This window comes from Podarcis cretensis (genome assembly GCF_951804945.1).
Source record: "Podarcis cretensis genome assembly, chromosome: 2".
NCBI classification, from domain to species: domain Eukaryota; kingdom Metazoa; phylum Chordata; class Lepidosauria; order Squamata; family Lacertidae; genus Podarcis; species Podarcis cretensis.
The window spans coordinates 45,046,686-45,061,194 of record NC_137171.1 but is presented as its reverse complement, the minus strand read 5'-3'; the positions used below and the strand labels follow the sequence as shown (position 1 = coordinate 45,061,194).

General features: G+C 41.4%; 1 protein-coding gene across 1 annotated transcript in view; it reads left to right on the top strand.

Moving 5' to 3' along the window:
* Positions 1–14,509, top strand: part of ATP10B (ATPase phospholipid transporting 10B (putative)) — a 52,047-nt gene that overhangs the window by 9,332 nt on the left and 28,206 nt on the right. The window contains exons 2-6 of the mRNA XM_079964762.1: positions 3,726–3,930; positions 5,224–5,309; positions 5,821–5,927; positions 11,152–11,283; positions 13,460–13,587. Of these exons, the coding sequence (XP_079820888.1) occupies positions 3,726–3,930; positions 5,224–5,309; positions 5,821–5,927; positions 11,152–11,283; positions 13,460–13,587 (658 nt within the window). The remainder of the gene's footprint in view (positions 1–3,725; positions 3,931–5,223; positions 5,310–5,820; positions 5,928–11,151; positions 11,284–13,459; positions 13,588–14,509) is intronic.

Here is a 14,509-nt window from a genome sequence, read left to right as displayed (position 1 = left end):
TCCCTAAACAGGGCTGCCTTCAGATGTCTTCTAAAAGTCAGATAGTTGTTTATTTCCTTGACATCTGGTGGAAGGGCATTCCACAGGGCGGCCACCACTACCAAGAAGACCCTCTGCCCGGATCCCTGTAACCTCACTTCTTGCAGTGAGGGAACCACCAGAAAGCCCTCGGAGCTGGACCTCCAGGATGAAGAACTAGTTCTTACATTATACTGCCACAAATCATATGGGCTCTGCCCACACCACAATTAGCAGATGGAGGTAGACCTTCTGCAACACTTAGCAATATTCCAGTGCCTTCCTGTAAGTACAGTGGAACTCCTCAGCATTTAGCTGGTAGTTTCTGGATCTGTATAGAACCATCTGAAGCACCTGCATGGACCTATGCTGGCACTCAGAAATGATCTATGAAGTGTGTGCAAAGAGCGCTTTCCTCACTCTCCTGCCAAAAGACTCCCCAAAGGACCTGGGATCCAGTTCACTACCTTCCAGGCACTTCTGCAAGTTAATGCCATCACCTTCTGCCAGTACCTGTGGCCCTCCAGATGTTTTGGCCTACAACTCCCATGATCCCTAACTAACAGGACCAGTGGTCAGGGATGATGGGAATTGTAGTCCAAAACATCTGGAGGGCCAAAGATTGGGGATGCTTGATCTAGTGTAACAGTGTTTTTAGAGAGCAAATCCTAAACACAAATATGTATGTCTATTATGACTGAGAATGGTCTCTAGGATAAGATCTGAGAAATCCCTGCTGTGCAAAATTACTCACAGCCAGTGGAGACTAGAAGTGGAAGACAAGATCTGGCCAGCAGACCAGATGTGAAACTCCCCTGTGCTCTGCAGACCACTTTTGCAGTTGGGCACATCCACCCACTTCTCAGTTCCCTGATATCACCATGATCTCAGGTGCTGGAGATTCCTCACTTGTGTGAATTCAAGCTACATCTGTGAAGGAAGACACTGTACAGCTCAAGCTGTACTTGTCAAAGAGCAGGGAGCACTCTTAACAGTTCTTCCTTTTAGTCACAGATTGACATTTCAAGCCATGGTTCGGACTTTCCCACACCAGGTGAAGGTGTGTGGGTTGCTTCTTTGGTGGGGGGGGGAAGAGCAGGATAGAAATGTAATCATAAATACAGTGGTACCTCGGGTTAAGTACTTAATTCATGCCGGAGGTCCGTACTTAACCTGAAATTGTTCTTAACCTGAAGCACCACTTTAGCTAATGGGGCCTCCTGCTGCCGCTGCACCGCCAGAGCACGATTTCTGTTCTCATCCTGAAGCAAAGTTCTTAACCCGAGGTACTATATCTGGGTTAGCGGAGTCTGTAACCTGAAGCGTATGTAACCTGAAGCATATGTAACCTGAGGTACCACTATAAAATGACAGTGTAAATAGATTGGGTCTGGCAAGTCTAATTAGGAGATTCCCCACCCCTGGTGTAGAGAGAACATTGAGTTAGATGGACTAATCATCTGACTCGATACAAGGCAGCTCTATATTCCTGTGTTCCTCTGCCTCTATGGGAGGAATTTAACACTACATAAGCAAACTCTCATTCAACAGGATGTCGCCTTCCTCTTCTCGTTGCTGCAGCCCCCATGCACCCCAAAAATCTGCCCTTGAACCAGATTTTGAGGGCACATGGGGAGGCTGCAGGGGGGAAGAAGGGAAGGTAGAGTCCCGTTCAGTCAGTTCCTTTGCACCCAGGCAACTTGCTTGGAATGCAACACTTTGTTGTCATTACTGTATCCAAGACTTTCAAGTATGCCAAGCAAAGTGGAAACATTTTTCTTCCCGAAGTGCAATACTTCACATTTGTCTTCATTGTATCGATTGCAGGCTAACTCTCCTATTTATCAAGATCATTTGAGTCTCTAATCCTATCTTTTAAAGCATTTACGATCCTTCATCACAGTTCTGTTTTCCAAACAAATACGCATTTTGTTCTCTGTCCATGTTCTTGATGGAAATATTGATTCAGTGCAATCTATTCCCTTTTCAGCGGACGTCAGAGTCATAACCACTATGTCTGTGATCACCAACTTTAATTTATTTCCTGTTACAAATTCCCAGCTTAGGGACATAGATGGTGAACAAGTTCTGAACACAAAATGGAAGATTAAAGAAAGAGACCAGGCCGTGGAGAAAGATACCTGCCACAGTACCTCTAAAATACCTCAGAATTGTTTGAAATGCGGCTTTTAGGCAGTACTAAGTACCTGTTCCAATCACCCCATAGCTGTTTGGGTAACCAAGTGGGAGAGGCTCTGCAGAAGCCTTTTTCACATGAATCAATTCCTAGCAGGTAGCAGATAACCTCTCCATTCTTAAGGAAAGCAGCCCTGAGTGCTCACTGGAAGGACAGAGCCTGAAGCTGAGGCTCCAACACTTTGGCCACCTCATGAGAAGAGAAGACTCCCTGGAAAAGACCCTGAAGTTGGGAAAGATTGAAGGCACAAGAGGAAGGGGACGACAGAGGACGAGATGGTTGGACAGTGTTCTCAAAGCTACCAGCATGAGTTTGACGAAACTGTGGGAGGCAGTGGAAGACAGGAGTGCCTGGCATGCTCTGGTCCATGGGGTCACGAAGAGTCAGACACGACTAAACGATTAAACAACAACAATTGTGAATCTATGAAGACTTCTACAGTGCATCATTGTTGGGGGTGCCTTTGAAGGCTACTCAGAAGCTTCACTTGCATGAAAACACAACAGCCAAATAATTGACTAGGATTAAACATATGGAATCTACCGGTATCTTGTTGGTATTAAACATCTTCCCTGGTTTCTTATATGCTTCCAAGTACAATTGAAAGTGCTGACATTGACCTGTAAAGTTATATAAAGCTGAAAATCAGAATATCCCAAAGGCTGGTGTTCCCATACAAATCTGCCCATTCATTAAAATAATCATTGATGGCTCTTCAGGGATTAGTCAAGTAGTGACAGGAAAGAGGGATTTTTCTGTTGCACTTATGGAACAATTATGGAACACCCTCTTCAAAGGTGCTCATCTATCACCTGCTATCATGAATTTTGGCCAAATAATTCAAGAGTTTTAAAAACAAATATACATTATTGTACTTATTATATGCCTGTGATCAATAAGTAAAGCATTTGGCTTCAACTAGGGATGGGTGAATATGCCAATTTCAGGTTCCCTCAGTTTGTCATTTTCCTAATGTTAAATTCAGTTCTCCTCATTTCTGCAGCAAATTTAAAAAAAAAATAATTCATGAAAATTCATCATCCTTCACCATAAAGTTCCAGGACAAAAAGGACATAAAGTTACAGCAATTTAAAAACACAATATTAAAAGGTGTTCCTAAAATCACAGTCACAAGGAAGTAACATGCACATTTTTGCACTCAATTTCCCCTAACAAAGTGAACTGTTGTATGTTAGTTTCACTAGTATATGTATAGATATGCACACTTTCCCCTAGTAGGTGCATTTTGGTACACACTGGAGGCCTGCATCATAAAATTCAGAGATATGCAAATTTCAAGGGATATTTATACTTCAGTTCACATATTGCTCTGAGAAAGCTCAGTTACAAAATTTCTCATAAAAATGCAAATAAAAATAAAAATGAATTTGTTCCTCATTCTGTTTGAACCACTTCACCAGCCACTGCTGTACCACAAAGAAAAGAGACGCTCTGTGACTTGATGAACCTGTCACAGGCCATTCAGCTGTGGTGTCTTTTCTCATAACAGGAAGAAAAAAGCCTACATTGAGATGTGCTGGGAAGAGGTACGAGTGGGAGACTTTGTGCAGCTGCAATGTAATGAGACTGTCCCTGCAGACATCCTGCTGCTCCACACCTCTGATCAGAAGGGGATCTGTCACTTAGAGACATCAAATCTTGATGGCGAGACGAACCTTAAGCAAAGACAAGTTGTGAAAGGATTCTTTAATCAGGTATGCCTGGAAGCGACTTTTGCAACTTGTCTTCCCTCTGTTCTTTTAGTGGCACCTCGGTATGCAAATAAATTTAAGACAGAAGCACAGAACTGTCCAGCTGGAGGGAATCTTTAGCAGGATAACTTCTGGCAAACCCATCTGGCAAAATGTGCTTTGATTAGTTTACACAAGACCATTTCCACAACTGCCACCATGTTAGCTTCAGGTGCTAGATATAATGTGACTCGGAGCTTTTGTGTGGCAAAGTGGTCTGAAGAGATGTCGTGTGAACCAGCCTCAAGCCTTTGGTACTGAATTACTGTGTTTGGAAGGCAGGGCAGAGAGATGGTTACTGTTTATAAAATAATGGCTGCTACACTTTGAATTCTAACACTATAGTAATCCCATATATAATATACACAGGTAGGTGCCTCTCCAAAGCTATATAACTACAGCAGTGAGAGTGCCTTAATCCAGGCTGGCACAGCCAGTGGAATGCCAGCCATTTTGTGTGGCACTTAACAAATCCCTCATTGATTCAGGCAGGAAGCATGGCAGTGAAACAAAGGTGGGCCAAGCAGATATAAAATCAGTAGGTTTACATCGTAATGCAAAAAGAAATGGTCTTCTATTTCGGGAGATCGGAATCACATAGTAACTCAAAGAGATAAAGGAAAGAGGCTTTCAAAATCTGAGAGGGAGACATTTGATTGTTCTGAAATGAAATTTGGACATGCTGGGGAATAGAAACTCAAGCTGGTAAAGTTAAGGTGTCCAAACCTTAGAAATCTGGCCCAATTCAATGTGCTAGTACTAGCATATAAAGTGCTAAATAATTTGGACCTGAGTACTTTTCCCAATATCAGCCATCTCAGACCTTATGTTTGGCAGGTGAGGCCTTGTTGGTGGTGTTCATGCATTCAGAATCACATTATTTTCTTTGCTACTCATTCTTTAAGGAAGATAGTTGTGTGTGCAGCCACAAATACATTTGATGCTACATTTTACAACACTGTATAATTGATGTCTAAGCAATGTTTTTATATAGAAATACGCACACATAAATACATAGGCCTGAAAACACACATACATTATAACTGGGTTCAAAATTAGAACACATTTCAACCTGACAGGTTAATAACAAATATTGGGCTCACTGTAAATTACAGTGTTGAGTGGCAGTTGTTTCTGATGTAAATTTAAATGCTTGATGTTCCTTTTTCACTACACAGCTTGATATTCTTTCAGAAATAGTGCACTGATTTGCTCCTGACATAACAGGAACTCACTGTGGGTTTGGTTTTGTTGCAGAATGCTGAATTTGAACCAGAACTTTTCCAAAGCACAATTGTTTGCGAAAAACCCAACAACCATCTCAATCGATTTAAAGGCTATGTGTAAGTTACTGCAGTGTTTATCCCTACATTCATAGATGTCTCAGACAAACTTCATTTGTACCTACCTACCTATAACCTGCACAGCTGGCACAACAGAAAGCAGAAGGAACCTCCCAAAATCTTCATACACTGAGCATAAAGAGGTGCTCTGCAGAACCACTCTTTGGTGACTCTGATGTGGACCTTGAGCAGAGTATCTGTAATGTAGATACTCTGCCCTTGGGCTCTGGTTTGAAGCCACAGCATGGCTAACTTGAGGTCAGATGTTTGGGGATTCTGTTAACCTTGACCAGCATACCAATGGTCCAGGGATGATGGGAGCTGATGGGCCACAGGTTAGTCACCCCTGGTTTAGAAATGTGATATATATGTGTGTGAGACTGAAGTCCAGTACATTGTTACCTAGAAATAAGTCTTGTTGAACTCACCAGGGCTTATTTTTCAGTAGATATGTGTGGGAGTGCACTGTAAGAGCCAAGATATAAATGGAAAATCCTTTTCTTCCTTGTAGGGAGCAGCCTGACCTCACACGAATTGGTTTTAACAATGAAAGTCTCCTTCTTCGTGGATGCACAGTGAGGAACACAGAGGTTACAATAGGAATTGTTGTCTATGCAGGTAATGTTTTTCCCAACGTAGTTGCTGAGAGAGTGCTTTTAAGTCTATTCAGCCCAGAAATATGATTTGTTTCTTTGTCCCAGCAATCATCCATGCAACCTGAAATTTGTTTTGCACTCGCAGAGTCTCATCTAATCAAGGTAGCAATGCTAGATAAACCAGCTTAGGAGTAAGTCTGACTGCATTTCATGGAACTTACTTCTGAGTAGACATGTAGGAATGTGCTATAAGTATGCACCACCACAACAACAACAACAACAACTGCATATATAAACTGTTATTAACTTAATATTTGAAGGATTTACCTTTTTTAATCAGTGGGATTAATGATTTGATTTGAAATGCTGTGCAATAGAGTTGTCGATTTGGCATTCCCAGTCCTCCCTTAGACCTATGTCTATATAGCATATTAGTGTTTACACTCATTTGTTTGCCGTTGGCGGTTACCACTGTAAATGGTAGGGAGGTCAAGAGTGGCTTTGGCTAAACTTGTTGCTTTATGAAACAACTTATGAAACAAGTCCCTACTGTAAATGGTAGGGAGGTCAAGAGTGGCTATGGCTAAACTTGTTGCTTTATGAAACAAGTTTATGGGAATAAAATGTGCATCAGTGATACTGTTCGGCTGCCATACCCGTGAGTATGTTTAGATACAGATTTGTACTATTTGTGCTCTAATTGTGTTTTGTATTTTCTTCTTACACAAAGACACCCTGGGAACTTTTATAAAAGAGAGGGGAATTAAATAAAAAAGTTATATTTGAGCAATACCTAACCAGGAACAGCCACAAACAGTCTGAAGGAAGACAAACATGGCTTGTCCCACTTGGTAATCCAGAATGGGTACCCTAAGAAGAGAACTGAATGCACTGTGAAGAAGACGCTTTTATAATAGAGATGAAGAACCTGGTTCCCTCCAGATGTTGGTGGACAACAACTGGTCATTGACTGTACTGGCTGCAGCTGTTGAGTGAGAGTTGGAGTCAAACAACATCTGGAAGGCTACAGGTTGCCTTTCCCTTTTTTAGGGTTTCCAGGGCTCCAAGACTTTTCAATCTACTGCTCTGTCCTGTGCCCTCTTGTCTGGAAGTATTGCTGAAAACAATGCAACTTGCTCTGAGTAAACATTTTCATGACTGGGAATGTCAGCATGTTACCCAACTGCATGCCCTTGGACATCCATGAAAAAAGAAAGTTGCAGCTGTGGTTGTGATCCTGATCAAGACTGTCATTCCAAAAAGAGAGCATTTTGAACTAACTTCCTTCCCCTGCTATGCCTGTTTCAATGACAGCTCCTGACTTTAGGACTGTGCCTTTAGGAATACTGGGGAGGACCTAAAGGCACATTTTAGGAATATTCATTCCTAATAAATCCCTCTGCAAAACTGTCTATTTGCATTGGAGACCTTTGATGCTGGGACTGTCACTTGATATCTTGTTCACACACAGCTCCACAGCGGCCATGCTCAGAGCAAGGGAAAGCAGGGAACTTGGAAATCACCATGAGGGGTACAGAATAAAGTCTAGTTTCCCTTTCATGTTTTGTGGTTAGAACTTCAAATACCCGTCCACTGAAATTGGAGCAATTTGATTCTAATTTAGTACACATTTTCTTTTTGGGCCTGCTGTTTTGTTGGTACTTCAGATTCACTTCAAGAAGAACTAAGTAACATTAAAATTACTCACTGCTGGATCTGACATATTGGGCTTTCTTTATGTTCACACAGAAAGTGCACTAGCAGCTTCTCATTAAGTCAATTTGGTTGCTGTGAAATAGTCAAACATACTTAAAAATCAGTCGGCCATCTAATTAGATTCTAACACTTTTAAGTACTTTGTCTCTTCTAACCTCAAGTAGCTGTTCATTGTGAATACAGTGTATGTTTCTACAGTGTTCAGACACTGACACAAAATCCCTTTCTTTGCTGACTACAGTCATACTTCGGGTTTCAGACACTTCAGGTTGCGTTTTTTCAGGTTATGGGCCGCCAAAACCCGGAAGTACCAGAATGGGTTACTTCCAGGTTTCAGTGGTCGCGCATGCTCAAAAGCGCTAAATCGCGCTTTGCACATGTGCAGAAGTACCGAATCGCGACCCGCACGTGCGCAGACGCGCTGCTGCGGGTTGCGGACGCTGCGGGTTGTGAACGTGCATCCTGCATGGATCACGTTTGCAACCCGAGCGTCCACTGTATAAGGAAGTGACTCAAAAGGAAATATCCTACACTAATAATGGTAATAGTTATAGCAGGTTATAGTAATGGTAATGGTTGCACAAGCTTACCACTCCCCCAAACAGTATATTCAAGTAATACTTCCAGGAGGTGGATTGGTTGTCAAATGTATTTCACTGAGTAACATGTTCAAGGGACACCCACATAATATTGTAGTATTAGGAAACTGTGCTGACTTTAAAGTAAGGTATCTCTAGACTTTAGTGTAGAACTGGGTGGAACATAACAGTTGTCTTGCTGGATCAGATGCCACAGCAACCAGATGGGCCTCAGTAGCTCACAAGCAGAGCATGATGGAGACCAGCATCATCTGTGGCATGTTCCCTGCACCTGTTAAACAGAGCTTTACTGCTTCAAAGCACAGAGTTTCCCTTTAACTGTTATGGCTAATAGCAATTGATAGACTGATCCTATATGTGTCTAATCCCTTAGAGCTAGGTAAGGTGGTGAGCATCATAACATATTCTGGCAATGAATCGCATAAGTTAATGATATAATGTGTGAGGAGGGACTTCGTTTTAATGCACAGAACCTCTGGGAACGGCAGTGGGGAGAAAGAGAATTCATTTCTGTTCATTATAAAGGGTTGCTGGGATAAAGCTCTGCTTTCCCCTGGTGGATTCTTCCTCAGCAAGGCATCTACCCTAGAAACAATATTAGCCTTAGGTTGTGTACAAACATATACATGCCCGTCCCAGGTTTTTTTTCCTTCAGCTGTTCTACAGCAGCTTCTCCACATAGGTGGACATCTTACCCTTTTTTATTCTTAGAGAGCTGAATGTACATTTATTCAATCAACAGCCCAGCCCTATGCATGTTTACTTGAAGATTAGTCCTGCTGTTTTCTATGGGACTGCTTCCCTGGTAAGTGGGTTTAGGACTACTGCCTAAATAATACACTCTCCCATTTTACATGCATACATACAAAGCTGAATCCATTTTTAAAACATTGAAAAGGGGCTTCAGGGAGGAGTGTGAGTTTCCTGACACTGGTTTCCTCTGGCTTCTCTTGTAAATGGCAGAACTGGTCAACAGTGTGTGCTTCAATGGTAGGAATGCCACTCAAACTATGTACAACCCAAATACACTTAGTGATGTTTTATACCAATTTACCTAGGGCAGGCACTAGACTAAGATTCTTGTAAATTCACCAAACCCCTTTAATCCTTTTTTAAAGATTCGTATTTTGTTGGTTACTTTCAAAGTACTAATTTGTTCTAATAAGGAGGACAGTTTTAGTGGTAAGTGAATATATTGTTCCACGCCTCCCCAGCTGAGTAGCTGCACAAGATTCCAGGGGTTGCAGGCATGCTGCTCAGGGTTAATGTTTCCTTTGGGAATGAGGCACAATAGAGGCTGCAGTGTCATTTTGTTATATGGTTTATTTACACATATATGCAACCTGAGCCTGTGTGCCAGGTTATGCCATAGCAGCAACAATGAGCCCAGCGCCATCCTTTCTCTGGTGCCTATTTTGCACTGCAGGGCACAACCCAGCTAACGCTTCCTATCTCTGCTTCCTGATTACACCATTCCCAACTCTAACCCCATAGCCTCTCAGTTTCCCTTTTCTATCTGGGAGGAGAGGGAAATCTCACATTTGCATTCTCACACCTATTTCCTTTGATCCTGTGTTGTGCCAACACCTAATCCTTTGATGCCTGAACTTCCTAAGTGTATATGTCCACCAGGCAGTCCCCTCACAAAGAGGTGACTTTATTACCTGTCTGACAATTTATTATTGTCTGACTTTATTAACCATTGTTCCTTTGGCTAAGATTACAATGTCCAATACACAACACAGGAAGTGTGCCTAGGTTCATTAACTCTTCACATATGCTCATTCCAGGGGATTAACAGTGTAAATACACATGAGCCTGGTTATTACCAGTCCTAACATACCAGTTTTAATTAAATCATTAAACCCAAGCATTTAGCACCCACAGATCTATAGCAATATTGTTACAGCACCTAGACAAGGTTTCCTTTTATTAGGTGGATTGCTGCTTTATTGCCCAGAATAGCAAGCTAATGGGAGCCAATGGCAGTTAGCATCCCCTCACTTGCTGTGCCTGGATGCAATATGCACCAGAAATTTGGGGAGGTAACACAGAGACCCTAGCTACAGGGAGGGGATGCCATAACCAAGTATGAATGTAAAGAATGTTATAAGAAAAAAACTGCTCCTTCATCCCTTATGGGTATCCAAGAGCCTGTACAGTCCTTATGTAGGTTTCTATCAGTAGGAGAAAATAACAGAGGCCAACCAGAGAGTATTGAGAAGCAAAGCAGCTATATTTATTAAACTGTTGCAACAGGGTCCCCCACTCCCCCCACGCAGGGAGGAAGGAGAGAAACCCAGAACACTGGTGTGCAAGCTCTTATATAGACTTTTGAAACTGCCTACCCTATAGCTCAAGACCACCCCCCAAAACATCATCCGTACATCACAGAAAGAGGTGGTCCCCAGCAGAAATTTGAGTGTGTTGCTTCTCTCCTGTCTGCCAGGATACCTGATAATGCCTTATGTGATTGCCTTTTCTGGGTAGCCTGGCCATTCCTTCGAGATGGTAAATACTTAGTTCTTGAATCTCTTACACATATTGATAGTGTGCTCAGCTTAACAGATACTTGCCAGACTGTATTTACAGGGAGGCGTAAGACCCTACAGTCCAAAGACAATTGAAAAGCTTTTCCCATTTCCTTCCTCCTTGCAGAGAAATATTTGAGGTCAATTTGGGAGAGTCAATATGGCTTCAGGATTGTTCTCCTGTACTATTTCAGACATGTGGTTTATATACTTATGTATGTGTTTGCAAAGGTACATACATCGTCTTTATTTTCAGATCATAAAGTCCTTTTTACAGATCATTTATATTTGATGTGAGACTTAATGTTGTATACATGAATTTATCTAAATCTAGCATTCAACCATTCCTAAGATAATAAAGTCATATGACAGTTCCTTCCTCTTCTTCTTTTTCTTGAAGGCCCTGAAACAAAAGCCATGTTAAACAACAGAGGTCCTCGTTATAAACGCAGCAAAATAGAACAACGTCTGAATATTGATATATTCTTTTGCGTGGGGCTGCTCTTCATCATGTGTCTCACTGGAGCACTAGGTATGGAGTAATGATGGAAATTTTTTTCCTGCATTTCACGAAGCCTTTGCAATAGGGATGTGCTTCACTGCTAAAATTAATAGCTTATTTTTGGTGGGCTTCCTAGATTGCTGCTGAGAGAACCAATTGCTTTCAATATGTAGCAGGGGAAAGGATTGCTTTGTAGCAATTTTACGATAATCCTGTCCTACTGCGACCACGATTTGCTGGGGTGTCAAACTCTGATGGAAACAAGACTATTGAGCCTTCCACAAATAAAAATTTGGCAGGGCATGTAAAGGTTATTGTAATTGTATCCTGGTTTCTAAGTGGCAATACACAAGTGAGTTGCAAAACACTGCACTATGCATTGCAAGGTTTCGTAGTGAGTTTCTTTTTCCCAGCATAGAGTGCCCTGGAGAAATCTGGCATGACATGGCAGTAAGCCAGTCAATTAACCAGACTAGTACTGAAGGACCCAGAAGTGAAGAATCCTCTTCAGCTGAACAACAGCACAGATTTAATTATTATATTTTACTGTTGGTACTTCAGCTCAAAATGAGTTTCTTGACTTAACTGACATTGCAACTTGATCGGTTTTCCGGGTGGATGGTGGATGTTCATCAGAAAAAGGAAAGGGGTTCAGGCCAGGTGGGATGAAAACGCAGGTGACTTACAGCACAATACTTTACAAGCCTATTCGAGGCTCGAGATATGCTGGAGCCCTAAGCTACGTTAATGAAATGAAAATAGAAATAATATTTTTTTTATATTTGCAAATATCCTGGTACCTAGTCAAGGATGCAACTAAAAATTGACACTCTAAGAAAAACACTGATCTTGCAATAGGCCTGGTTTTTTAACCAACTGTATGAAACGTGAAATAAAGTGACTCTTTTTATTTAGAGGCCCTTCATAAGATGAAGGCCCTAAACTGTAACTTTGTTAGCTTGCATATAAATAAATCCAAGCCTGCTCCCAGTTAAATGGGCATTGGATTTCACCCTTGCTTGTCTAAGAGATTAACATGAATTAGCAATGCTCTGTGACCTTCATCCCACCAGAAGTTCACCAGATCTACGTGCTCAGCTTTGCTCAGCTTTTCAGATGTACCTTTTGGTTACCAGAGAACAAGAGCAACTTTGCCTTCATTTTTTTTAAAATCAAAATGTTGATAATGTTTAATTTTGGGGGGTTTAATATTTTATTTTAATACAAAGATATTTACTATATTTTGACCTGTTATGAGGACTTTGGTCAAAAAGCAAGCTGTAGGTCTATTAAAAATAAACATATGAATCACCTATTAATTTCAGACAAAATCCAGTTTCCCAACATTTATTTTCTGAATATTTTAAAATCAGAAAGAATACCTTGTTCGATGCAGGAATTGGAAAAGACCTTAAAGGCGGACTAGTCCAGTCCCCTGCTCTATGCAGGAAATACACTGCTACATCATCCCTGATAGTTTGTCTGACAGCACTTGTAATAATAATAATTTATTATTTATACCCCGCCCATCTGGCTGGGTTTCCCCAGTAAAAATGTCCCCTAGAGTGTAAATCCTTGTTTGAACCATGAAATAAGGATAGTATGAATGATTCTAGGGAGTGAACAATAGTTTCTATAATTATTGCAGAAAGTTACTTAGGGCAGAACATTCCCACCATAAGTGGAAGTAAGTGCCTTTTGTAGCACAAGTTCTCCAACAGTTGGGACTGTAGGTTGTTAGGTTGTGTGGCAGTTCTATACCATCTATGTATTGTCTTAAGAGAAGTCTCACTAACTGGTACAGAGACAGATTTAAATTATTTCTGAGACCATAACCCAGACCACACAGAATCCACTATGATTATCCATAAGTCTTCCTCCCAGTTACTTTTCAAACCTGACAAAGACCCCAACTGTGTATTTAGAAGAATTGCAAATAGCCCAAGGTGGTATCTAGAGGATGATCTACAAAGCAATGCTAATCTCCACACACACAAAGCAACCCAGCCACACCCACATTAAACTACTGTACTGCAGATTTAAATGGTCCAGCTTCTTATATGCATTCTTATTTTACTTCTGTGTGATTGCTGCTAAAGTTTGTGTTCCTACTTAACAGGTAGTATGTGAATTGAGTGATCTCCCTTGTTCCCAATGTGCACTTTTCCAGGCTTTTTCTTCTAAAGTAGTTTGTATTTTTATGCAGGTCATGGCATTTGGAATGGGCACTTCTTAGAATACCCCTTGTTTGTCATTCCCGATATAAATGGCAGCTATCTTGCTCCAGCTCTTGCAGGTTTCTACATGTTCCTGACAATGATAATCCTCTTACAGGTGGGAAAATATTTATTGCTAATGAGGAAATAGGTTTCAGACTGAGGATTAAGTCTGATTGAAATTGGGCTGGGGGGAAGGGTGCTTTCTTCCAAGTAACTGATAAGCTTATGGTGTAAACTGTGTAAATTGAGCAATGATAGTAGCTATGAGTCTGAGTGTTATCTGTGAGTCAAAGTTCTCAGATGGGCGGGTATAAATAATAAATTAATAAAAATTATTATACTTCCTCATCTCAGCCATGAACTCAACAGCTTTGGACAAACCTGTCCCTCTCTTTCTCTCTCTGTCTCTCACTCCCAGCCTCTCCCATCTTGTGGAGAGGGGAGTGAAATACCAGGGGTCAGCAAACTTTTTCAGCAGGGGGCCGGTCCACTGTCCCTCAGACCTTGTGGGGGACCAGACTATATTTTGAAAAAATAATAACCCAGAGATGCATTTTTAAATAAAAGCACACATTGTACTCCTGTAAAAACACCAGGCAGGCCCCACAAATAACCCAGAGATGCATATTAAATAAAAGGACACATTCTACTCATGTAAAAACACGCTGATTCCCAGACCATCCGTGGGCCAGATTTAGAAGGCGATTGGGCCGGATCCAGCCCCCAGGCCTTAAATTGCCTACCCATGTACCAGCCCATCTCACTGTAAGCATCACTGAAGTAATCATATGAAGCACTTTGTGCATGCAGAAGTGCTTCATGATTACTTCAGTGATGCTGAATTCTCTGTTACTTTTCCAGCAAACAGATCATTATTAGGGACTGAGAGGAATGTTTCGGTATTAGCATTAATCCTCCCAGCCACAGACTGTGATATTACTGCAGGACTTTAGAACATTGCTATAGACTATTTGGCTTCTCCTTGTTTATAGGAAATATTCTTCCTGTCTCCCTTTATATACTAGAAACCTAATATA